At 40.3% G+C, this 27,934-nt stretch overlaps 1 protein-coding gene across 2 annotated transcripts in view; it reads left to right on the top strand.

The window, feature by feature from the left end:
* Positions 1–27,934, top strand: part of LOC126465310 (anaphase-promoting complex subunit 1) — a 335,155-nt gene that overhangs the window by 184,797 nt on the left and 122,424 nt on the right. The window contains exons 19-20 of one of the 2 annotated variants that reach the window (XM_050096297.1): positions 13,554–13,738; positions 16,627–16,864. In XM_050096297.1, the coding sequence (XP_049952254.1) occupies positions 13,554–13,738; positions 16,627–16,864 (423 nt within the window). Of the gene's footprint in view, positions 1–13,550; positions 13,739–16,626; positions 16,865–27,934 lie in introns of both variants that reach the window. The other variant, XM_050096296.1, reaches the window with a different exon arrangement.

Raw genomic sequence — 27,934 nt, 5'->3', positions numbered from 1 at the left:
GATCTACCCACCTTATCTTCAGCATTCTTCTGTAGCACCACATTTTGAAAGCTTCTATTCTCTTCTTGTCCAAACTGGTTATCGTCCATGTTTCACTTCCATACATGGCTACACTCCATACAAATACTTTCAGAAACGACTTCCTGACACTTAAATCTATACTCGATGTTAACAAATTTCTCTTCTTCAGAAACGATTTCCTTGCCATTGCGTCTACATTTTATATCCTCTCTACATCAACCATCATCAGTTATTTTACTCCCTAAATAGCAAAACTCCTTTACTACTTTAAGTGTCTCATTTCCTAATCTAATCCCCTCAGCATCACCCGATTTAATTTGACTACATTCCATTATCCTCGTTTTGTTTTTGTTGATAAGAGTATATTAATCTGAGATGAGATCTTGCTCCTGATGCATTGTAATAAAAGCTTGCAACATTCTACATGATTTCTTTCTAGTTGCATATAATAAACAGCAGATGTTAAAAAATATAAATAAAGTTACAGATGTTTCTATGTCTAAGTTTGACTAAGGTGCAAAAAGTTCATTTTTTTGTATTATCGCTTTTGCAGTTCATGTAAGTGTAGTACTGCAAGCTGTAAATAATTACATTCTCTAGATCGACCCTGTCTCCACTTAGAAAGATCTGTGGATAGCTCTTACAAGTAATCTATTTTAGGAAATGAATGCAATGAAACCAAGGCTGAGTGGGACAGTGCTGGATCATTTGATGATGAAATGATTAAGTTATCATTTTCTGTAAGGTGCTGCCATTTCGATTTTTCTACTGTAACTGAAAGAAAATGTGCGGAATCAGCATAGCCTCAAGCACAACAGGACAGGTAAATGAATTATTGTCGATTGATGTGTTAGATTCTCGTCTAGTTCAAAGCTGTGTAAAGGATGAGATGTTTCTCGATTTAAAGAAATTGCCAGTGAAATGCGTACGAGATGGGGATTTCCAAACTGTGTTGGATGTATAGATGGGAAGAACGTACGTGTCCAATGTCCTAAACTTTCTGGCAGCATGTTTTCCAATTGCAAACCGTATTATTCGATTGTACTCCAAGCAGTTTCTGATGCAAATCACAAATTTATAGCCGTAGATGTTGGTGCCTACGGTAAACAGTCTGATGCAGGCGTGTTTAAAGAAAGTATGTTACATAAGTATGTTATATAAGAAACTTACAAATGGGGAGCTGTTATTACAGCCACCAACAAGACTTGAAGGAATGTGTCAGGAACTTCCGTACGTCATTTTGGGAGATGAAGCTTACCCCTTATTAGAGAATTTGATGAGACCTTTTCTTCGCAGAAATTTGGACAACGAGAAGATTCTATACAATGATATGCATTCCAGAGCAAGAAACGTTGTTGAATGTGCATTTGGTATAATGAACAATAAATGGAGACTACTGAGGAAGGAAACTGAAACATCCATTGACGTAGCTGATCTCATAGTCAAGTGGATTTGTCTACTTCATAATATTGTCATTGACAGAGAAGCATGCAATGTTGAAGCTGAAAAGTTTTGTAACAATGCTGATACGCAGACAGCTGGTGCCACATTCAACAGAAATTCCACATTACGTTCGAAAACTGTCAGGAACACTGTTGTTTTGAAAGTACTTAGCTATTTACTGTATTTTTGTGTATCTCATTTCATTGTAAATAAAACAAATAAAATTATAAAGGAATACAATTTATATTTGTGTTGACTATTTGAAACACACTCCTTGGTTACTTCTTTCCATAATCTGGAAACTGCATCATTACTGTCATACTAGCCGAATTTCTGATACCAAATTGATGGACACAAGTTAATGTCATGTATATTTTATTCTGCATTCATTAAAGTAAGAACATCGCAAAAAGATGTCACAGACAACAGCTTATAGTAACATGCCACAGCATGACTTTACAATGCAATATCATCTGGTAGGGACACATTTCCGTCCCTCAGTGACACTCATATCTGTCTCCGTTTACAAGTAAATGCGAACTATTCATTGGCGGCAATGCTGCGATCGCTGGCAGGCTATTGTTGTAAATGCATGTAAATACGGTAGATTAAATAAATGAAATAAAAGTAATTTCGCATGTATCATTATAATAAACGTAATTTTTGCTCACTGATTGTGAAATGTGATGTAACATCTTAAAATAAAAGACGTGTGGAGTCACACTTGTGATAAAGCGGAAGGGAGACGTGTGATGTGTGTACTGCAGAAGCTGTAGTGCTGCTCCACAGGCTTGCGCCTCCGGTTGGCTCACGCTGGCAATATTAATCACTCGGGATGTCGCCAGCTAGGCTATGGGAGGCTCATGCCGTGTCGGCGCGGCCCGGCCGCCAGTGTGAACACCTCAATTCAAAACCATGTGTTTGATAACAAAGCGGGTGGCGGCCCGGCCAGGCTCGGCTCGGCACGGCCGGCAGTGTGAATGCAGCCTTAGGAGGCTGGAAACCTGGGCCCAGCAACTGGTTTTCAGTTCTCACCTGAGAAGACTGTGTGTGTCAATTTTAATCGTGCTCGTTGAGTTTTAACCAACCAGAACTTACAATGGGGGACCGTATTTTACTTTTTCAAGACACAGTGCACTTTTTGGGTTTATTATTTGACTCGAAATTAACATGGCTCCCACACCTGAAAGACCTACGAAGAAAGGGCTTCTGGTTGTTGAACTTTTGAAATGCCTTGGTGGAAAAACATGGGGAGCTGACAGGTCCCACGTCCTACAGTTTTATAGAGCATTCGTTCGATCACGCTTAGACTATGGCAGCATGGTCTATGGATTGGCCTGTCCTTCCTACCTCCGGATCTTGGATGCTGTCCACCATGCAGGCATTCGGATATTGACTGGAGCCTTTCGGACCTGGACTCGCATTTAGGAGGACGACAGTTCAAACCCTTCTCCTGCCATCCTGAATTAGGTTTTCCGTGATTTCCCTAAATAGTTTCAGGCAAATGTCAGGATGGCCGATTTACTTTGCACTCCTTCCCTAATCCAAGCTTGTGCTCCATCTCTAATAACCTCGTTGTTGACGGGGCATTAAACACTAATTTCCTCCTCCTCCTTTCGGACCAGTGCAGTTTAGAGTCTGTGTGCAGAGGCTGGTGAACCACCACTCTGGATTCGGCGACGTATCCTTTTGGCTTGACAGGCGCTGAACATCTCAGCGTCACCTCAGTCGTTGGCATTTAGTTCAGTGATCCAACCCGCCTTCAAACGACTATTCAGGAATCGGCCCCACGTGACCCAGCCATTTGGTATATGTGCTACGGCCTGCCTCAAGGATCTGGATCTCTCGGGTGTGAAAATACACACCCAGGGATGGGACGCACTGCTGCCTCGGTGTCTTTGGAGACCCAAAGTGATTTTAAGCTTGATGCAGTACCCGAAAAATTGTATTCCAGATATGGTTTTTACAACTTTGTTTTCGTCTATTTTAAGTATGTACCACTGTTTTATCGTTATTTATACAGATGGATCCCAGCTGGTGAATGCTCTAGGTTGTTCTGTGGTTTTCCCTGATAGCGTTTTTAAAGTGCGTCTTCCAGAACAATTTACAAATTATGATGTGTAGTTATATTGCGTTCTAATGGCACTGGAGAGGGTTCACAGACATCACCGTACGTTTTTTTTTGTCTGTTATGACACTCTTAGTGCACTGCAAGCGCTTCACCAAATATATCCGGTAGACCCGCTGATTCAGCTCATCCATGACTGCTTACAGCGGCTCCAACGCCGTGGCAAGGAGGTGATCTTTTGCTGGGTAACTGGCCACGTTGGGATACAGGGTAACGACATGGCTGATAAAGCTGCCAAGGAAGCATGTTGGGATGGTGCTGTCCATCAATGTCCCATCCCGTTGCATGCCATTATCTCATTTTCTGGCAAATGCATCATGCGTCAGTGGGAGACTGAATGGTTGCAGGTGTCGGACAACAAACTGCGGTCACTCAAACCGATCACAAAAGCTTGGCGGACTTTGTGTCAGCCTCGCTGTTGAAAGGAGGTTTTGCTTACCAGACTGTGTGTCGGGCATAGCCCTTTCACACATAGCTTCCTCTCTGGGGGAGGATCCACCTTTCTGTGAAGTTTGTGGCGTGCTGCTTTCAGATCAGCATATTGTGGCTACGTGTGTTCTGTATACTGATAAGTGGGCAGCCCTTGGTCTTGCTGAAGATCTGCCCACCATCCTCGCATATACCGATACCAGTGTTAACAGAGTGGTGAAATTTTGTGAACTATCAGGCATCATTCCTAAACTGGTGGGGAAGGGCGGCAGACTTTAGTACGTTATAAACTGCTCTGCGTGTGGAGACAGCCTTCATCCCCACCCATGAGATTTCCTGTTGATTTTTCCTCAGGGCGCTGATGACCATGATGCCGAGCGCCTCCTCAACCCAGCTCATCACCATCATCCGGGCTGGTTCAGATATTTTCTACCCTCGGTGACTGGTGACATGCCAGAGAAGCTGAATGTTGGCCAGTAGTTATTCGTGTTCATGGAGAAACAATATTCATGGGAAAAAATGAGTTTGTTGACTAAGTTATATTATTTCTTTTGACAGTTCAGTACCAAAGTTGTATCTAGGAACTGATAAATAGTTCTTCATGAAAATCAGAAATGTTTTTCCTACAAATCAAAAGGGATAGATTGTTACCATATAGAAATATTGAGTCACAGGCAGGCACAACAAAAGAACTGCTAAACATGTGACCTTTCGGCCAAAATGCCGTCTTCTAAAGTAGACAAAACACACAATTCACACAATCACATCTCACACACGTATGACTGCTGTCCGTGGCTACTGAGACAAGACTGCAAATGAATGTGCATGATGGGAGAAACAATCTTGTTTGTTGGGGATAAGGAGGAGGCTGGGGCAGGGAGGGGGGGATAGCAAGTTAGCGGTAGGGGATGCTGCTTGTGGAAGCATGTAAGGGTGTGGTGGGTACAGGGTAGGGCTGCTAGGTGCAGTTGGAAGGCTAGAGGGGTAAGGGAAGTGGAAAAGAAGAGAAGTAGAGTAGGGGAAAAAGACTGTGGGTACGTTGATGGAATAGAAGGCTGTGTAATGCTGGAATAGGGTAGGTGGGTGAAAGACAGGGACTAATGAAGGTGGAGGCCAGCGCGATTATGGATATGTAGGACATATTGCAATAACAGTTGTCACCTGTACAATTCAGAGAAGCCGGTGTTGGTAGGACATATCCCAATGACACGGACTGTGAAGCAGTTACTGAAGTGAAGAACATTGTGTTGGGCAGCATGCTCAGCAAATGGGTGATCCAGCTCTCTCTTTGAGCATTTGTTGGTTGTCACGCCCACATAGAACACAGCACAGTGCTTGCAGTATAGTGTGAGGATCACATGACTGCTTTCATAGGCCGTCCTTCCGTTGACTGGATAGGTGATGCTTCTGACTGGACTGGAGTGGGTGGTGTGAGGATCAGTGGCACAGACATTGCATCTAGGTTTATTACAGGGATATGAGCTGTGAGGAAAAGGGTCAGGAGCAGGGGTGGAAGAGGTGTCAAGGATATTGTGTAGGTTCAGTGGGCAGTGGAAGGTGTGGGGAGGACAGTGGGTAGGATATTCCTCATTTCAAGACTCGACCTGACGAGAGGTTTTCGAAACCCTGATGGAGAGTGTGATTCTGTTGCTCCTGTCTTGGATGGTACTTAGTAACAAGGCGAGTGCTCCTTTGGCACTGTATGATGGGACACGGGGAAGTGATGGGTGACTGGAGAGATAAAGCCAGGACATATGTTTCTGTACAAGGATGGGATGGTAATTTTCGTCTGTGAAGGCCTCAGTGAGACTGTTGGTGTATTATCACTACACATGTGATGAGAACAGGTGGCCAGGCTGTATGGAAGCAACATCTTGATGTGGAATGGGTGGCAGCTGTAGAAGTGGAGGGGTTGTCAGTGTTTGGTAAGTTTGATAAGGACATAGTTACTGATGTAGCCATCTTTGAGGTGGTGTCAACATTTAGGAAGGTGGCTTGTTGGGTTGAGGAGGACAAGGTGAAGCAATTGGGGGAGCAGCTGTTGAGGTTCTGGAGGAATGTGGATAGGGTGTCCTCCCCCATGATCCAGATCACAAAGATGGATTTCAGTGAATCCAAACCAGATGAGGGGTTCGGGATTCTGGGTGGTTGGGAATGAATCCTCTAGACAACTCATGAATAAGATGGTGCCATGTGGGTGCCCATTTCCGTACCATGGATTTGTGTGTAGGCGATGCCTTCAAAGATGAAGTAATTGTGTGTGAGTCGCCATATGACAAGATGCTGAGTCACAGATAGGCACAACAAAAATACTGTCACAAATAAGCTTTTGGCCACTTGAGCCTTCATCAAAAACAAATGACAGACACAGGCACACATTCATGCAAACGCAACTCACACATGTATGACTGTAGTGTCTGGCAACTGAAGCCACACTGCGGGCAGCAGTACCATTGTATGATGGGAGTGGCAACTGGGTGGAGGTAAGGAGGAGGCTGGGGTGGGGAGGGGGAGGGATAGCAGGGTAGGGGTGGCGGACAGTGAAGTGCTGCTAGGGAGCACGCAGGGACAAGGTGGAGAGAGCGTAGGGCAGTTATGTGCAGTTGGGAGGTTAGACAGAGGGCTGGGGAGGGCATAGCGGAAAAGGAGAGAAGTAAGAAGACTAGGTGTGATGGTGGAATAAGGGTTGCTTAGTGCTGGAATGGGAACAGGGAATGGGCTGGATGGTTGAGGACAATGATTAACAAAGTTTGAGGCCAGGAGGGTTACGGGAATGTAGGATATGTTGCAGCGAAAGTTTCCACCTGTGCTGTGCAGAAAAGCTGCTGTTGGTGGGAAGGATCCATTGTGCACAGTCTGTCAAGCAGTCATTGAAATTTAGGATGTCATGTTTGGCAGCATGTGCAGCAACAGGGTGTTACGCTTGTTTCTTGGCCACAGTTTGTTGGTATCCATTCATTTAGACAGACAGTTTGTTGGTTGTCATGTCCACATAGAATGGTTAGGTTAGGTTAGGTTAGTTTAGGTTAGGTTAGGTTAGGTTTAACCTAACCTAACCTAACCTAACCTAACCTAACCGCAGCAAACTGGTTGGAGCTTAGCTTGTATATCACGTGACTGGTTTCGCAGAGAGCCCTGCCTTTGATGGGATAGGTGATGTTTGTGACCGAACTGGAATAGGTGGTGGTGGGAGGATGTATTGGACATGTCTTGCATGTAGGTCTATTACAGGGATATGAGCCTTGAGGTAAGAGGTTGTGAGCAGGGGTTGTATAGGGTTAGACGAGTATATTGTATAGGTTCGGTGGACGGTGGAATACTACTGTGGGAGGGGTGGCAAGGATAGTGGGCAGGTCATATTTTTACAGTTCATCCTGGATTTTCCATTGTTTGATAATTGTGTGTGAGGATATAGTTAGTCATCATGACAAGGAAGGAAGTTGTAAGTTTGCAATCAGTTAGACACTGGAAAAAGTGGTGTTCAATTGTGATAAGGCCATGGGTGGAAAGAGATGTTAGTGTAATTGGAGTTGGCATCAGTAGTGACGTGCAGGGTGTCATGTGATGGACCAGGTATTGTGGAGTCTCAATGGGCAAACAGGCTGAAGATGTTGGTCTATAAGAGCAGAGATTCTCTCTGTGAGGGTGCAGTAACTTTCCTCAATGGGATGTTCTTTGTGGTTGAGATTATGGTCTTCAGGAAGTACAGAGAAGGTAGGAGTGTTAGGAGAGGTGGGGTGAGGAAAGAGAGAGACTCATGTTGTGGGAGTTGCCTAAGGATTTGAGGAGGGACTGGAGAAATCCTGTTGGATTTCTCGGATGGAGTTACTGTGATAGGGTTTGTAGGTGGACAAATCTGACTGCTGGCAGAGTCCTTCCACCAGGTAATCCCTTCAGTTCAAAACCATACTGATGAGCCTTTGTTGGCAGGTAGGACTATAAGGTTAGGATAAGTTTTTAGGTGGTGGATTGTGATTCTCTCTGTGGATGTAATGTTAGCTTTGAATCTGAGGGATTTGGGGGATGATGGTGAGTCAAGGTTTGAGGTTCAGGAATTCCGGAATGTTAACAGAGGGTCATTTGGAGGTGGGGGGAGGGGGCTGGATCATGATTGGCTGGAGAAGTGAAGTGAGTCAGGCAGGGTTCCACATTGGTTTTTCAGTGATACTCCTTATCCCTACCTCACATATTGCTTCTTAAATCATGCGCATTTGCTCAAGTCTGGCCTTAGTGGTCAGAGACAGTGGTCATGTGTGTGTGAGAGTTGTGCTTGTGTGAACATGTGTGTGTTGTCTGCTCCAGAAGAAGGCCTTTTTGGCCACAAGCTTACATGTTTAGCAGTCATTTTGTTGTGCCTATTTCATCTCAACATCTCCTCTATATGGTGCGTAGCTATCTATCCTTTTCATAAGTTGTCATTATTCCATTCTGGATTTTCTATTGTTTGATTTTGCGTGACGGTTTTTCCTCCTTCCCACAATCCAGTACTGTCTTCCTTCATTACTTTACTCAGTGTTCATCCCTTTCTTGCTCTGTTTTCCCATGTTGTACCTATCCTACCAAACTGCTCCATACTCTGACTTATGAACCACCCTGTATCACCCATTTCATCCATAGACAATACACAGCTACATGACTTCACTGATTGATGGTGCAGCAACTCAAGTCTGATATTACTCCCATTGATATAATTTATCATAGAACTTAAAATTGATCACTTTTCCTGCCTCACTCTCACATATTTTCATGTGTTATTTTCCATACCATCCTTTGCCAAACAAATTTGTATCTTGTCCTACTAACTGCTCCTACTCTTTCTCCTCTTTCATTCCAGTACACACATCCCAACCTCATCTAATTCAGTCACACCCACTGTCACCCTTACTCAAACATATCTGCCAACTGATCTACATCCCCCATTATCATCTTTTTATTTATTTCTCTCTTTGATCTCATTGTGTTTTCACGATTTCAGTTCGTTTGTGCCTCTCACTATGTGCCCTACTCCCTCAGGTTTCACCTTGTTTCCCCATAGTTCATCTGTCCATCCATTTTGTGATTTATTCCATGTATTTGTATGTATTTTTCATTTTTCACATGTATTTATATGTTATTTGCCTATTTTTTTAACCACTTTATCTTCTACTATGGATCCTTGCCCCTTCCATCTGTGCCAATACAGAAAAGTTTCCTCATCCCTAGCCAGAACCCAGTTGCATGTACTATTCCTGTGTTGTTGCCTGATTCATGGAAATCCCCCCCCCCCCCAAATGGCATTACCATCAAACTCTCTGTCTCTGGCTGCAACCCATCCTTCCACAATGACCTGCATCTGTTCAGATTCTGACAGTCCTTAGCCCTCACCAACCTAGTCTGCAAAACCATTTAAATCAGTCCCAAACTTCCTTACAGTACCTCCTCTCCATCCATAAAATTCTCCTGCTTTGCAATTCCAAATTCCTGTAGCCATCTCTCACATTAAAATTCCAGGAACTGGAGCAGGATGCACATCACCTCAAAAAACCTTCTCTCCTTTTCCAAGTCCCTGCAGTGGAAACACTATTTCACTACAAACACTACCCATCAGATTCAACCCAAAGCCAATGTTGAACCCTCTCTGACTCCATTCAGTCCTGCTGCCAGCCATGATCCAATCCCACTGCCCCCATATCACCATCTGTTAACATTCCAGAATTTCTTAACATCAAACCTTGCCTCACCATCATTACCCAAATCCCTCAATATGGAACTAACTTTACACCTGCAGAAAGAACCACAATCCACCACCTAAAAACTGATCCTGACTTTGTTATTCTACCTGCTGACAAAGGCTCCATCACTGTGGTTTTGAACTGCAGGGGTTACCCGGCTGCTACAGTGCACTCACTCCAGAAGTCCAACAGGATTTACAGTCTCTCCTCTCCTTAGGCCCATCCCAGAACCTTCTCTGAGTATCTCTCTCTCTCTCTCTCTCTCTCTCTCTCTCTCTCTCTCTCTCTCTCTCTCCCTCCCTCCCTCCCTCCCTCCCCCTCTCCCCCTCCCCCCTCTCCCTCTGTCTCTCTCCCCCCCCCTCCCTCTCTCCCTCTCCCCTCCCCCACCCCCACCCACCTCACCTCTACTGCTCCCTGACACTTGTACCTTCTACATGCTTCTTAAAGTCCATAATCCCAACCACCCAGGACAGTCCTTAGCCCTCACCACCCTAGTCTGCAAAACCATTTAAATCAATTCCAAACTTCCTTACAGTACCTCCTCTCCAGCCATAAAATTCTCCTGCTTTGCAATTCCAAATTCCTGTAGCCATCTGTCACATTAAAATTCCAGGAACTGGAGCAGGATGCTGTTTGAGGAAGCTTAAGGGTAATCCTATCAACTGAGCAGAAGATTTTAATATTGTATTTGAGACACTACCATAACCAGCAGAATTACTGCTTTTTAAGGACCCAGTAAATTTCCTTATGGGTTGCGGTTTTGGAACTGATATATGTTGGTGGTGCGTGAATTGTCTACGCATGCATTTGTGTTCAGTTTTTTATTAGTGAGTGCACAGTTTGCTCTGGCTCTGAATAAATAATTACTGAATTTGGTGGTCAATGATATGAAACTGTCACTGTTACTTCCACAGCAATTTCTGGAGGCTCGGTTTCATTTTGATCAGTATTTTTACCTGTTTTGCATTTGATAATGTTCCAGATTGTTTTGTCTTATTCTTGAAGTATTTTATTATTTGAGGATAGTGCATGAAGTTCTTTTTATTTTTATTATTATTATTATTATTATTTTTTTTAAATGACAGGTGTGACACTTTCACATTACTGGTGCTAATAGTGTTTCAGTTCTTGACTTCAGCTTGTCTCTAGAAGTTCTCTATCCATTGTCCTAGCTTTTGTTTGATTTTACCTGTACTTGCTTTAGTGAAAAATGATGATCAAAGGGCTGTTGGAAGACGTTTAAGAAAGAATTAAATATTTCATCTACACTGCTGGCATTATAAATTTCTTCCTGGCAGTCTTCCCTTTATTTTCCTCTAAACACTGAAATTGAGTCATTGTTTATGATTTTGTTGTACAATACTTTACTTCTATCATTTGTAGCTACATCGTCAGTATGTTCTATTGTCAAGATCATATAATCCATTGACTATTTGTGTTTGTAGCTAAGGTTTTTTGGATCTTAAAGCAAATTGTCAATGGCTGTTGCACAATTCCCTTCAATCATCGTAGAGAATTTTATTGTGGCAAATAGTCCAATACTGGAAATCAAGAACTCTAGGTGCCCTTAATCAGTACGATCAGACAAAAAATTAATACAAAAGTCTCCAAAAAATAATGTTTCTCCTATTAATTTTTAATAAGGTCATCCTCATCTGATTTATGAAGTGAAGATATTTCCTGCTGGTGACCTGTGAACTGTTCTATGGGAGAACTGTGGTGAACAAGGTGAAACGTTCTAGCATGAACTGTCAGTGCTACAAGCATGTGTTTCTCCCTGATCTGCTGTTGTGACACAGGATTCAAAGACTTGTTCAGCACAATATTAAACTTGAAAGGCTTGCAACTTAAGTTCACTTTCAGCATGTGTAGCCAACTCCCTCTTCCTTCTTTCTGGTTCTAGAGTAGTATGATATTACATTTTATCCATCAAGATAAATCCACTTCAATAATTTCTGTATGATTTTTTGGTGTGCACGACAAAACTGTTGACATTCCATCTATCCATTCATGTTCCTTATTTATGTGAGAAGTTTTCCTCTTTTATTGATGAAGCTTCTGATATTTTGACTGAAGACCCTAAATGAATTTTCTTTAACTTTCATGAATTTGTCCAAGTTGCAGAATTTAATTTGCTAGTAGCTGGTTCAAATGCAGCTCTATTGTTTCTGTTGTTAGGATAAATTTACTCCAGAATAGCCTAGTACACATATTGCAAATCACTGTTATAGGATGGGTATGTCAGACTGGATGCTCTTGGCAAAGTAATCTACCAGAAGCATTCAGGTATGATGTGATTGAGGGAAGGACAGTTCATCTGTTATACCAATGTGTGAATGTTCCTCTCTCCTGAGCGATTTTACAAGCCCTTCATTGACATGCTCCACAGAATGCTTCATCCAGGGTTAATCACACATCTCAAAAAGAGACATGATCTATGCATTAGTGTGAGGACATTCTCGGCTGTGTGTCTGGTGTCAGCTGGGACAGTGTAGTGCTCTCTCTCTCTCTCTCTCTCTCTCTCTCTCTCTCTCTCTCTCTCTCTCTCTCTCTGTGTGTGTGTGTGTGTGTGTGTGTGTGTGTGTGTGTGTGTGTGTGTGTGTGTGTTTGTTTTTTACTTCTGAAGAAGTTCTGTATCTGAAAACTTTGCTTATGCACCACCTAAACTATATGTTCAGTTGTTATCTTTACTTCTTTCATAATTTGCATTTAACAATGGACTTTCCATTATCACATTTTTACTTATATCTTGTTTCTTTCCTTTTGTTTGTTTATAGAAAATAAACCACTTCATTTTTATATAAGCTGTCTGTAATTAGAGCTATAAAAGTTTATAGTTGTAGGGAAGATGTCTTAATGGTTTGACAGCTGAACCAGCTACTCTAATAATTCTACGTAATGGGTAAGAGAAAAACCCTAAGTATTATTCTTTGGATAAGCTTCTCGAATTACCTGTGAAAAGTTGGAGAGATGTAGTTGATCACGATGATCAAATGAAGGGAAAAGGGTAAATAAATACGGAACTGTGATAGAAAACCTGAACAATCTTCTTCAGCTTGACAATGATAAATATTGCAACTAAATAATAGTCAAGGTTAAATACACAAAATGCCCAGGGAGTATAGTGAGAAATTTAAATAAATTGCAATACTGGAGGAAGAAATGTGTTGGAGCCACAAGGGTAGAAAGTTATAATAAAGAAGTGTACAGTATGAGGGGGTTAACATATTTTAGTTTAGTAGGTAGTTGGTTTTGGGTGTGCATATCATAGGTGGCTGCAGAGACTTCTAAAAATAAAGCTGGGAAGAACATGTTGTTGCCTTGGTGGAAATTACAGCGAGAGCGTCAGCAAGTATTTCCTACATATGATTGTTGCAGACATATATGCTGCTTATCCTTAGCTGTTTTTCTGAACTGAGTTTTTGGTGACCATGTTATAGAAATGAAGCCATAAATTCTTAATTTCACACAAATATTAGTGAGAAATATGTGCAATTTATACTATGAATGCTTTTGTACTCACAAAAATAGTTGAGATAGTGCAGGTACCATGTTTGCAAATCTCATATTCTGCAACTACCATCATTTGTTTTAACTGAAGACCTGTGAAGATATTTCTGTTCTTAGAGACTGCCTTTCCCACGAGAGGTAGTCCTTCGTTAGGTGGTTGTGCCTTCTTTGGTAGATGCAGCTTTGGACATGATTGTTTGTTTAAAGTTTCTGTATCCTTGAGACAAAAGTCAGTCTCACAAATAAATGTAAAATAAATGTCAGTCTTAAATTATTAGCTACTGACTGACTTTTTTCCTTTTTATCAGCAGACACTGAAACTACGATTCAGCAAAGATCACAGGGTAGCAGAAGTAAGGCGACTGCTGCAATCATCACAGCCAGTTAGAATCGCCATACCACAGCAGCCAGAAGTGTCAGACCATGAGTACATAGAAGAGCAAGAGAAACATCTTTATGCCCTGTGTACTCGTACAATGGCTTTACCTGTCGGAAGGTAAGTAATGTCAACAGTTTTGTTGCATGGAACGTAACCAGATTTTAGCTCATTAGACCATCATCAGTTGACAAATAACTAGCATCTACAAGAGACAATAATGTGCAAGGAATAGAACCTTTAACTAAAGACAGTACCCAACACACAGAATCGTGGTTATTACATTAGGTAGTAAATGTCAGTTTGAGTGATCATCACTGCTGTTGTGTACCAGATATGTTCAAATAGTTAGTGGCTTTGTGTGATACAAAAGTGTAAACTATGTACACATTGATACATAATAATTATTGTTGTTTTTACGTTAGAAAGATGTGGTTTGCTATATACGAGGTAGGATGATGGTAACCAGCTGACTAATGATATTATAGGTGTACAGTAGTGTTAAGTTACAGTTTACAAAATGAATACTACAAAAACTGAGCAGAATGAACACACTCAGTAATAAAGTACACAGGTGCAAATAGATTTCAAGGACTTTATGTAAGGTCTTTGTTCCTATTTATTTGTAATGGAAAGAGTAAACATACTCACCCAGTGTGTGTGTGTGTGTGTGTGTGTGTGTGTGTGTGTGTGTGTGTGGCTTCTCTTATTGCTTTTCCTTAGTGAATTTTTTGCCAAAGCTATTTCATTCTCTCCTAGTCTTTTTGCAGAAGTGGATGTAACTGAGCAATGTGTGGCTATGAAATTTTGCAACATACTCAGAAAAAATGCTGCAGAGACTGTTGAGGTGTTGAAAACAGCTAATGAAAAAGATGCTGTGGGGGATACTGAGATGTTTTTCTCTTTTCAAAAAGGCAACAGGTCGAGTGATGGCAAACCTTATTCTGGATGTCTGTCAGTTGCTCGAATTGATGAAAATATCACGAAAATTCATGAACTTGTGCTCAAAGACTGGTGATACACCATTGGAGGGGGGGGGGGGGGGGGGGCTGAGAAAGCAGGCTTAACTGTATTGTGTTGGAGTTTAGTTCAGTGAATTTTAGCAGAAGATTTGTACATAAGGTTCTGACTGACCAGCAAAAATAGTATCAAGTGAAAGCATGCTTTCAAAGAATTGCTCAAAACTGAGTTTGAAATTTTTTTGAACATTGTTACTAGTGATAACTCGTAGTGCCACGGCTACAACCTTACAATCAAACAACAATCAAGCCACTGGAATATGTCATTCAAGCCTTGCACAATAAAGCTCCTCAAGTGAAGTCAAACGTAAAGACGATGCTCTTTTTTTCCCTTTGTTGAATGTGAATGGGGAGTCTGGATTCAGAGTTTGTTCCACCAGGTCGGGTCATGCTTTCAGTCTCGAGCTTCAGATAAGATTTATAGGTCCGATCTGTGACAGATAAGGAGCTGATTTTTGTGTTATGACAATTCTTATGCTCACATAGCCATCTCATTGTGCCAGTTGTGGCAAAAAATGGCATGACTCTCATGCCCCACCCACCTCACGCACCTGACCTAACTCTGAACGATTCATTTTTGTTTCTGCAAATGAAGATAAGTGTGAAGGACACTGAAATATTAGAAATTCTTATATTCCCATATTAATTAGGAACAATGGTACTATAGATAATCTCTGATAGATCTTTCAAATGCTTTGTTATTTACTATGCCTTGTATGTGTTGTGGCTACTTCTTGGACAGTTTTATCCCTCTATAATTTTGACAGATACTTGTATTGTCAAAATACATGTTTCATTTTATTCTTCAGTGCTGCTAAAAAATCTTTTCATGTTTATAACGCACTGTGGAAGATCCTACGCACCTGTTCAGTGAACATAACCATTAGTGGAAATTACAGCTTTTCTTAACAGCAACTGAGGCAATGTTTTATATGCCTCAAACTATTAACAGCAATAGCAGCACAATAGCACAATGTGGAACATCTGAAAACTTATTTGTAAGTGCGTGTCACCATTTTCATACTGTGCAAAGGCTTGTGAACATTTTGATTCTTGTTGATGCCTCAATACCTCACAATATGGCGAGTTCTTACATTTACTCTTTCCATTATTATATTACACCAAGGACTTCCCATTACTTCTTTCTGATTAGCTTTTTCCGAATGTAGAATCTTTTGTACCTGTCAGACAGGTATGAATGAGACTGTGTCTTCTATGAAATGAGAATTACTTGAAGTCCTTATTTTGCAGGACTCCATCTTGCTCTCTGTCATATTCTCTGAGTGTATCCTCAGGATTTGCTTACCAGATGTTGGAATTCTGGGAAATGGAGCTGCAGATTAAGTAGCTTAGCATGAGAAATATTGTAGTACAGTGTAATGGTTCTCTGCATGTGATCATTTCACTCATTAGGCAAATAATCGTGTTTATGGGAGGAAGAATAATTTTGGGATGACACAGGAAATGGACAACACAGGAAACGGACCCACAGTTGTTTAGTGGTTGTGGTGTATAGATCCCTGTTTTAACAGCATATGTTTTATATCAAGATAAGAACTTTCTCTTGATTTTATTTGATGTTGGGAAAAATTTGATAATGGTTTTTAAGATGATAGAATTAAGATTGTGTGTTATGTATTCTTTACCACTTATGCTATTGTTATTAATGACTTTAAAAAAATATATCTGTTTTCAGTGCGATGAGCTCAACTCTTCTTTTTTTTCATCAATGAGCAGCCAGCCAGACTCGCCTTTTAATTATTTTAGCTGCTGCTTTGTTGTTCTGCTGGTGTTTGCAGATTTTTCATCATAGCCTAAGTGCCATTTTTTTTTTTTTTTTTTTTTTTTTTTTTTTTTTTTTTTTTTTTTTTAAATTGTGAGATGAATGCATGTGGGAGTAAGACAGAATGGATCAAGTGACAATTATTATTTTAACTTTCACAATATAAGTTTATGAGGCTTGTGTGTTCACATCTTTGCTTGTTTCAGGGGAATGTTCACATTAAGAACTGCAGCTCCTATCATAACAGAAACGCTTAGCATACCTCGACTCTGTCTGACAGGACGAGCAGCACCTCGTGGGACAACAGTCGATTTGTCACACATTGATGTTGTTCCCAATATGAACATGTGGCCTCTCTTCCACAATGGAGTTGCTGCAGGCCTCCGAATAGCACCAAATGCATCAGATATTGAATCTGCGTGGATTGTGTTCAACAAACCAAAGGTGTTGTGCAATTGTTTAATGTTTTGTCAATTGGCATAGCAACAGTGCATAAAAATACTTTTAAAATATACAGTAAAGTAAGTGGCGTGTGACGAGGGCCTCCCGTTGGGTAGACCACTCGCCTGGTGCAAGTCTTTAGATTTGACGCCACCTCGGCGACTTGTGCATCAGTGGGGATGAAATGATGATGATTAGGACAACACAACACCCATTCCCTGAGCGGAGAAAATCTCCGACCCAGCCGGGAATCGAACCTGGGCACTTAGAATTAGTAAACTCTCACTTTTACACTTTTTAAGGGACTCTAAAAATATGGCGTAAAATGTGGGAAAATGTAAAATATTGAAAATAATGTTTTAAGCTATAAAAGTTATCTATAGGAACCCCCTTCACTTATTATAAATGATATATGTATGTAATAGGCATCCGAATACTTGTCAGGGACTTGTTTATTATCTAATAAAACCCACTGAAGTATCTGGAACTGGTAACTGTCTGCGAAGTACAAACATTTCACTTAATTTTGTACATCATAATCGATGTTTCCGGAAAGCCTGCAGCTGTCATTCATTATTTAAATAATGATACACTGTGCCAGTCATGTATTTTTTCAGGCTCAGGCAAGATATGTTTTGATAATTTTTCCTCATTGTCAAATGCAAATATTTACATAATTATTTTGTATGTTGTTCTGCGTGTCTTACACTAAAGTCTTCTTTTTGAGGTCATCAGGTACTGTGCCTCCTTAGTTATGTAGAAAACCACACATGCAAACTATCACTCTCATTGTTTGTTTTTGAAATATCACAAAAGGTACATATGTAAATATTGCACTTGGCAAAAAGAATAAATTCTCTATACACGCTTGCTGTGCAGGAAAAAGTACATAGTAAGTGCTCTGTTTTTGTACTGAAAACATTTGAGTAACACAAAGTGAGCAAAGGTGTCAGATAGCACTACAACTGGCCAAATGGTGAAACACACGAAATATGGTCCGACAGAGGTGTCACGACAATCACAATAATCACGAAGCTGCGCATGTGCAGTAGAGGCAGTTTGGAAGTGGATGCAATTGGCAATGATACCTTCATTAGAAGGAACCTTGTTACTCCTACCAGCCATCACATCATGTAAAGCTTGGCAGAGTCAGGAGATACGGCATGAATTGTTTCAACTTTTACCTGTTTGTTGGTTCAGATGTGCTCAGTAGAGTGCCCTGTTGTCAAGAAACTTAACCACGCAATGTTTATTGGCCAACACCGTGCCAGCAGTATTTCACACCATATACATCAATTTTTTTCTCCACAAAAATTTTTTCATAAAGCGTAAATTGCAGGAAAATTATAAGTATGTTAATGCAAACTTGGGTATGAATTAACATTGTGGACATAGGAAATTTGACAGAAACAATAAAAAATGTTGTAAACAGCGGGAAAACGTTAATTCTGGGAACATAAAAGTGGGACTATTCTGTATATGCAAGGGTTGGAACTTTGATAGTGGCAACTATGTATTTACAGCTCGTAAAAAGTAGATACGTGTTTTAAAGTTTTACTGACCTTCAAAGTAGTCGCCAGCATTGTGTATAACCCGTTGCCAGCTATGTGCAAGTTGGAAGTGAATGCCATGAAGTGTTTCCTTCAGTTTAGAAATCGAGTTGATCTCACGAGGGCTTAAGTCAGGGGAGTGCAGTAGGTGGTATAGCACTTAGCAGCCCCATCAGTCAAACAAATCAGTAACAGCTTATGCTGTACGTGCTTGAGCATTGTCCTACAATATGATGCTCAGGTCCTGTAGAAAGTGTCATTACTTCTGTCTCTAAGCTGGTCATAGGCTGTGTTCCAAAAAATGAACAGTATAGAGAAAGAAGTGGTGACACTTTCTGCAGGATATGAACATCATTTTACAGGACATTGCTTGGATGCAAGCTGTAACTGATTTGTTTTGTCGATTGGGCTGGGAAGTGCTGTACCACTCACCACACTCTCTGGACTTTAGAGCCCTCATGAGTTCAACTTGATTTCTAAATTGAAGGAAGCACTTCACGGCATTCGCTTCAGCACTGCTACAAATTTTTCCAGCAATAGACTGCGCTGCTCGAACTGTCAACACAACTGGCACTGCTAAGAGTATCCTACGACTTCCACATTGCTGGCAATAGGTTATACACAATGATTGCTGGTGACTACTTTGAAGGTCAGTAAAACTTTGAAAAATGTATTTATTTTGTATGAGCTGTAAATAAATAGTTGCCACTATTAAAGTTACTACCCTTGTATATGAATATATGCATTATATTTCCTTAGAGACTTCGGTCTATTTCATCTTTTTATGCTGATTTCTGATCATGATAATAATTCGTTTAGCTTAAGTTTTACCTATGAAAAAATAAAAAATAAGGAAGTTTTTTATATCATAAGGTAAAAAACACTGCTTGGTGTAAAACTCACTGCTGATTCTTCTGTGCTGAGTTTTGAAAAATCTTTGTTTAATTCATTAACAGCGTTCCCTTTGCAATGAACATATTAAATTGCTGATGTGAAGGTAAAGCTGTGGTGCAGTCTCGTGACTAGACTATTGGCCTGACAGCAGGTACAGTGCCAGCCATTCTGTTCGTCACAGCACTAGGAGGCAGAAGGGTAGCAGGTTCCTCATCCTGTCCGTCTTTTTTCCCTGACAAAAATCTTCAGCATTCATTTTGACAGGAGGCTGAGTGGACCTGAGGCTGTATTGGAGGGACTGGAATGAGGAAAAATCCCCACCACTGTCTGATTGAACCTGGTATCTCCAAGGCCAGAGTTAAGTGCTCTACCGACCTGGACCACCTTGGCCTCTTACTGAAATGGCACCGATTTGTAAAATCTTATTTACAGGTGACGCAACCAATGTCACTGATCTATTGAGCACATTACTACCTTATTTTTTGTAGATATTTGAGCACTATGTTTTTAGGGCCTCTGAAGTGGTTTACTGTTTTGTCCTCCATTGTAAACATCAGATCCACAGCTCTTATATTATTTTCACTATCATAACTGCGGTGCTAATGATGCCAACTATCAGAGATATAACCAAAATAACTCGTGCAGCTAAAATCATGGCAACACAATCGATGCGACATAATACTTTTTTTGTAAAGTGAAGAACAAACGAAGAGGCAAAGGTAATGCAACAAAAACTAATAACCTTAATTAACCCACCAAAGAGAAAACTTGTATAAGGAAGATCAAGTAAATCAAAAACATAGTCATCCTGGAAACTGCTACACAAAGTGACACGGAAAAGATAGTGAACAACAAAAAGCTGTAAGAGACACTGATTTATAAACAGTCTTAGAAAAAGAAACTTTTGATGTTAGTGTATGACATCCCAGAGGATGCAGATGTGAATACATTAAAAGACACAATACACATGCAGAAATGACTAAGGAAGGCTTTGAAAGTTGCTTTACAGTACGATTTAGGACAGGACCAAGGGTAAGAAGAGTGATTTATGAAGTGAGCCCTGAAATTAGAACAGCTCCCATGAGCTGAAGAAAATTGTATCTCGAGTTTCGTTTGTATTCAGCGAAGGACTATTTAGCAGTGAGGTGGTGTGTTCAATGTCAAAACTTTGGTGATTTGGTAAAACATTGTTGAATATATACCAATCATCCCTTATCGAGATAAAGATAGGACAACTTAATGCTATGAGAAGTGTCAGCATATTGCACGATGCTAGAAGAGTGGCAGAAGAGTTGTATTTAGATCTGTTGTGCCACCAAGAATCGTATATGAAGGCAGGAAAGATCCGCAGTATGCCAATAACTGCCCAGATAGTCACACAAGGGCAACATCCTGTCACAGCAATAATAGTATTTAACAAGCCATAACAGTGACAAAAATATCACAGTACTTTTCAGAACACATAATCTGTGTGGAAATGTTGCCTGGAAGGGAGAGTTGCATCCTGGTTTCCATATAATTTCAATTTAGTGATGAGGTTGACGATAGCTGCTAAAAATAAAGGATATTATCATATTTACAAGAGTATAAAATGACACTGAATATAAGACAACTTCCTTTTCTTAAGCAGCTCCCTGAGAAGATTTATTTTTTAACAAGTTCTGGCTAATTAAAATTACAAGCTTTTATAGGTGTAAGGTATCTACATAAAAAGTTAACAATACATCTATTTTAAACGTATGGATTCACGGTCTACATTTTGACAGAACAAGGAGAAATACAATAAACAAAAAGAAATGGTTTACATTATCTTCAGTACCTGTGTTATTTATTGTTGTCTGTGGCATCACTATTTTTAATCATCATCGACATCATCCTAACAGGACTGCTATGAAACTGAGGTTGTAATTATAGTGGGACCTGAGAATACAGCTGGTTCGATACTCATGTGAGAATGTTACAATATCCCGTGCTTCCAAACACATTGTCTGCCTGCTACTCTCTCGTAGGCTGTATAGAACCAGCAACCAACACAACCCCTATTGGTCCCGTCATATGTCATGGTGAACATGGACAACATTGCTGCATGAAATACATAAGTATGCCCCAGGACCCTCATGCAGAAATGTATGCTGTTGTTGACTATTTGTTGAATTTTAAAGTTATTTCAGTTCTGAGTACAAATGGATTCAGGCAAACTGAAGTTTAAACATGGTAAATGTTAAAAAAAAAGCTAAAGTATGCAGTATATGAGGTACGCAGTATAGATTCTCGTGGTTGGCAGCACAGTGAAATTTGCTGCCTGGTCACCACTCCCCTCTCCGTGCTCACCATAGTTCTTAGCCAAGCTGGTGTCACTGTTCTGCTCCAATCCTTCCATAGTGCTGTACTTGCACAATAGTAGACACGGATGGCAGTACCATCTAGGACGCAGGCCATATGCAACAGTAACAATTAGTATGCAAATAAAAGATCACATTTGCGATTCAATCCAATTCACATCCTGTGAGCTAGTGATGCCTGTTGGTACTATCTCTACAACATGTCTTTCCGCTGTAATTTATTCTTGTAATGACAACTACAGTCAGTTTAATGTGATTTATTTTGCTTGTTAGGCATTCAATTCAGGATTAATTTACTTACTCGTTTCATCTGAATGACGCCTTCTTGTTCTAAAGCTGATTAAAAGCTGGTGACATTTTCCCCCGGTATTCTAGTATGTGAGCAGCAACAGATTTTCTCAATTGTAACCCGCTTTGTAAATCATTACAGTTTCTCATAACCAAATAAAATAATGACTTGGGTTCAGAATCAAGTAATGGGTTTTGAAGAACAAGATTTTCGCCTTTGAATGTTACCTTTACTTAAAAACCAGCATAAATGTACGTATATTCTTCCATATGTGTATGAGAACTTTTATTCCAAAACTGTTCAAGTACAGCAAAAGTTTGAAAATTGATAGAATTTAATGCTATTTCCTCCTGTATTTCACAAAATTGTCAATTTTTTTAAAGCAGAGAATTAGGTTGTTGTTGTAGCTAGTTCATAGTGTCTTGCATATCCTTTGCAATAGAGCCACGAGTCAAATGTCGTGTGATTGTCGAGCAAGTTCGATACTGTAGTGAGCACTTCTGCATGTAGGAAAATCTTGAGCCTATTCAAACGAAAGCATTGTTTGCTAAGCTCTACACTTTGGAATTCTTCAAAATAAATTTGTGCAAAATCTCATAACCAAAACTTCATTTATTAATGTAAGATGGCCCATTTATCAGTTTATTAAACAATGTAAAAATGTTGACCTCAGCAGCAATAGTTTAATGTGTGAATGTAAGACAACCCCGTATTTTTCGAATGACGAATTTGGGAAGAAACCTCTTCTTGTAATCAGGTAAAGATGATAGTCACATAGGACGAACTGAGCCTCGTGTGTTCTCCATTGATGCAAATGCAAAGTCAGTGTTGTGTCGTAGCCGCCTGACTGATGACCATGGAAGACAACTGGAAGCCGGTATGGAACTCAACTTACAGGTACTGAATGCACCTCACGATCCATCAGCCTATGAAGGGAGGGTTGGAGCAACGTCAGATGCTGACATCACTTTAGCAAATATGGCAGCAGTGCGCCATGTGAAGGCTGGAAGGTCGAAAGTGGAATGAAATCGACTGATCACAATACCAGGGCTGATCAGAAAATTCCAGAACTTTGTCCACAAAATTTTTCCACACTTAGTTTTAACTTATTGTGCATTGTCTCCTTCGAAATACTGTCCTCCACAATTGATGAGCTGCTCCCAACGCCATTTCCACTTCTGGAAGCAGTCTTTGGTATGCTTCTTGCTGGATCATTCGAAGCGCCGTCTGCGAATTTTCTTTTATCTCATCTGTCATTGCAAATATTGGTCCTTTCATCGGGGTTTTCAACTTTGGAAATAAAAAAAGTTCAGAGGGGCCAGATGTGGAGAGTACAGAGGATGAGGCACAAATGATTTTATATTTTGTGCAGTAGTCATGCACCAACAGGGAAGAATGTGTGACTGCATTACCGTGATGCAAGAGCCATGAATTGTCTCGCCACATTTCAGGCCATTTCCTCCTCACATTTTCTTGCAGGCACTGCAACACATCCTGATGGTACCATCGATTAACAGTTTGTCCCTGTAACATGATTACGTGATGAGATAATCCTTCAAAGTCATAGAAAACTATCAGCATGACTTTGACATTTGACTTGACCTGACGAGTTTTTTTTTTTGTCTTGGAGAAACTTTCCTGACCCACTGTGAAGACTGAACCTTGGCCTCAATATCATAATTGTAGATCCATGTCCCATCACCAATTATGATTCTCTTAAGGAACATCTCGTTCTCATTGGTGCAATGCAAAAGTTCTTCACAGACTGCAAGGCAACTGTCTTTCTAGTCTTCACTCGTGAGCTGTGGGATGAACTTGGCAGCAACATGATGTATTCCTAGATGCTGTGTCAGTATTTCATGACATGATCCAACTGAAATGTTACATTCTTCTCCAATCTTTCGAACATCAGTCTTTGATTGGCCCTTACAATTTTGTTGACATTCCTGACATGAGCATTGGTGGTAGATGTCGGGGCGTCCTGAACAAGAGTCATCTTCAGCTTATGTCCAGCCATTTTTGTACCATGTGAACCATTTGTAACACTGAGTATGCCTTAAGCACTCATCACCGTCGGCTTCTTGCATCATTTGGTGTGTGTCTGTATAGGTTTTCTTGGTTTTCACGTAAAATTTAATGCGGGCACATTGCTCCTCTAACTCTGCCATCTCAAAATTCGCAAACTGTGCGACACAACAGTCTACTCAATACAGCACTGAACAATAATAAACGGACATACAACAATGAAACTTCCGGCAGTTACACATTAGACACAGGCATGTGCAGGGGTGCTAACCATATTTTGCTCCAACACAACTTTGGTGTGGAATTATGAATGTTCTGGAATTTTTTGCACAGACCTCATATCAGACATTACACAAGCAGTAGAACAGAAATCCAAACCACCACAGAAAACGTGCACATAAGTCTCAAATATAATCAGGGACACTAAGTGGGAAGAAGTAAGAAGGGTGTTTCAGTGTCCAGTTCTGGGTGATAATGTAGATATTAAAATCACAAGAACTGGCAGTGGCTATAGATAGAGCAATGAAAGCATTTATACCTGTCAGCAGAGGTCATTCTAAAGGAGTTCCTTGCATCTGGACTGAGGCCCCGCAGAAATTAAGATGGGAAACAAGAAGAACTAGGAAGCTTCACCAGAGCAGCATGTCCCAAAAAGAAAGTGTCAGGTATGATTGACAGCATTTTAAGGAAGAGTTACGAGAGTCAGCTGCCCTGCTAATTGAAATACTACTTCCTGATGATGGGAGAAGAAGGTGAGACAATCAGAGTAGGTTTCGAAAAATGTTATGGAAGACTTTAGAGACAATAAATTTGTGTACTCCTTCACGCTTGAAGAAATTCGGCAAATAATTTTAAGACTGAAAAAGGAAAAAATCTCCAGGACCGGATGGGATCCCTGCTGAAGTAATACAAATTGTATGTGACCAGTCAGATAGTTACTTGTGTAAACTGCACAACGAGTGTCTCTTGCAAGGAAGTGTCGCTGTACCATGAAGAGCACCAAAGTGGTAATAATTAGTAAAGCGCAAGATAAGGATCCAATTATACCCAAATCCTGTAGACCAATTTGTCTTTTGAACATTCTTCGCTAGATATTTGAAAAAATATTATGCAGAAAATTAAAAGTTCACAGACTATCAGCTCTTAATGGTATGTGTTTAATAGATGCAAGTCAACTGAAGACACAATTAATATGTAGCAGTGATGATTGAAATTACTGGTACTGTCCACAGAAATCAGTGTGTGGTCCATACTACAGAAGTTACGTGACAGCGGTAACATAAGTGGACTGGTCGCAATTGCAGATGGTGTACCGTTTATTGAAGTGGTGACTCTAGAAGAATGATGGAAGATAAATGAAGTGCAGTGCTCGATGAATTTGAGGGCTGGTGTCGAAGTGTTAAATTGTCACTAGCACCTCATAAAACAATGTACCTCCTGCTGAAAGAGGACGTAGTAAGAAACCCTAAAATAAAATAAAATAATGTAACGATTAGGAGAAGTCTAGTAAATAGATATATAGTGTTATTTTGGATGAACATTGTAACTTTGTACACCATATAGCAGAAGCAGGCAGAAAAGGTACAAATGTGATGATGAATGAAATTATAACCTTTGCGTCTATGTAATTTCAGCTTCCCTTGAAGACAATTGGAGTATACTACCAATCTATATTAGCATCAATCGAGGGTATGGTGCGAGCGTATGGGCTCATAGATTGCAGCCAGTGAAGCCAGCCTTATTAGTGAGAAGAGTTCAATGGGGAGTGCTACTAAGATTAACGAGCAACTACTGCACTACCCAGAATCATGCTTTGTTAGTAATTCTAGGAATATGCCCACTGGACTTGGAATCTGGGAAAATAGGAGCCTTTTACTGGGTAAAGAAAGGCAATTAAATGGAAGTATGAATGGTGCTTGAGACTGAGACCAGTTCAAAAAAGCCAATAAAAGATCGTATATTACAACTGTGGAAAAATGAATGGGACACCTCAGGTATAGGCAGGAGAACATACGAATTTCTCCCTAACATCACCGAGAGATTAAAAATGAAATTTCTTAAGCCATTGAGTGGACTAGTACATTACCTGACTGGCCATGGCCCATCTGCTACGTGTCTATACTAAATTGGGGAACAGATGAATGATAGCTGCACCTGCGGCAGTGTGGGCACACCAGAACACACATTGCGGGACTGCACGCTTTGTGAAGATGCGGTGGGTAATGGTTCTCGGGTATTAAGGATGATAAGGATGATGGATCCCAAAGCAGCATGGAGCAAGTCGGCCTGGCACATCTCGGATGATACTGCAGCTGCAGTATCCAGAAAGACCAAGGAAGACTTCACGAGGCATTCAGCATGCTGCCGTCCAGGCTAGACAACATGCTCTGCAGGTGGAGAGAAGATAACTGAGATTGGCAATTCCAAGTGATCATGGAAGGGTGAACTTTAGGACGTAACGGCGATGTGTGGAATTACTTGCTATAGCGGATGTGCTGCTGAGTGCCCAAGGAATCCAACAGACAGTGGCTGTTGACCAGGGCAGTATGAGGTGGATCCAGTAGCAGAAATAACCATCTGCAAGTTAAATGCACCAAAATAAATGAACAAACAGAGAACATATCTGTAGTGCTTGTAGTAGCATTAGTAATTGTGTAACTGCTTAAGGGTTTCATGCTAGTCTTGTCGTCATAGAATTAGTTGTAGTATTTTAAAAATTAATAAGTAAATATCTTTTATCTACCTTACATGTATGTTCACTCTCCTTTCTGTGTTTTCTACCATGTTTACTATCTTGGTTTGTTATTTGCAGTTTTCTTCAGTTCTGTAGTGTCTTATCCAATTTGTGTGTGTGTGTTTTTTCCCAAAGCTTACTGAACTTGTTTCAGTTTCTTGAATAATTGATCTTTGCTTCCTCTTACCACTTCATAGCATCGTTTTAATTATGTTACTAGCTGGTGTTTTATGTTGACTTCACAATCTTTTTCTGCAACTCATTGACCATGTTTTAATCTATTAGTAGCTGAGATTTCTTTCTTTCAGCCCATTTGCTAACATTTATTCACTCCAGTTGTTGTCTTTGTTACAATGCTGTTCATGTATAGTGGTGGTGTTTACCTAGTATCCATCTTTTCCTCATCCATCTTGACTTTTTTGTTTCTGAATATATGGGACATAATATTTCTGTAACTCTTTGATGTCGTCCAGCATGTTGTGTTCCATTATGCTTGTTTCTGAAAATCCTCTGTCACCTACATATTCTTTGTTTATGGGTTTAATTTTTATATTCTATTGGTGGGTTGTTAACATTGTTTTGCTGAATCATACTGGAAGTGTACATTAATCAGTTTGCCATGTTTTCAATTTATGGTAACGGTAAGCTAAATGTGCTGCAAACAGATAATACACTGTGTGTAGAAACCTACCAGTGGGAGCCTGACATGCATGTGATCTCTTCTGCCTTACCTGCAATCACAAATTCATTCGATACAGAACAGTATTTCACACACAGATATTCCACTGTCTATGTGAATACTGACAATGAAAATTAAAGCCACAAACTTTGTTTCCATGTTAACTCAGACATGCAAAAGAATGAAAAGGAAGAATATACACATGTATATGGCCTTTACCTAGCACTGTATGCATTACTGTGTGTAAAAATCTATATAGCATATTTAAAAAATTAATTAATTATGTCAAGAATATTGGACAGTAGTTTTGTGGATCACTTCTACTACACCTTTTGTAGGTAGATGTGACCTGTGCTTTCTTCCAAGTGCTGGGCACAATTTTTTTTGTTCAAGTGATCTGTGGTATACAGTGATTAAAAGAAGTGCCTACTCAGCCACATACTCAGTATGGAATTTAACAGGTGAAACTGTATCAGCTCATGCTCTCACTTCCTTCTCCAAATTGTTTGGATAATATGAAACAGCCTCATGGCACAGTAAGAAAGCAAAATGTAATTATT

The sequence above is a fragment of the Schistocerca serialis genome, chromosome 1, assembly GCF_023864345.2.
Source record: "Schistocerca serialis cubense isolate TAMUIC-IGC-003099 chromosome 1, iqSchSeri2.2, whole genome shotgun sequence".
Lineage (NCBI taxonomy): Eukaryota > Metazoa > Arthropoda > Insecta > Orthoptera > Acrididae > Schistocerca > Schistocerca serialis.
The sequence above is the reverse complement of the archived record's forward strand: the minus strand, read 5'-3'. Positions and strand labels throughout refer to the sequence as shown.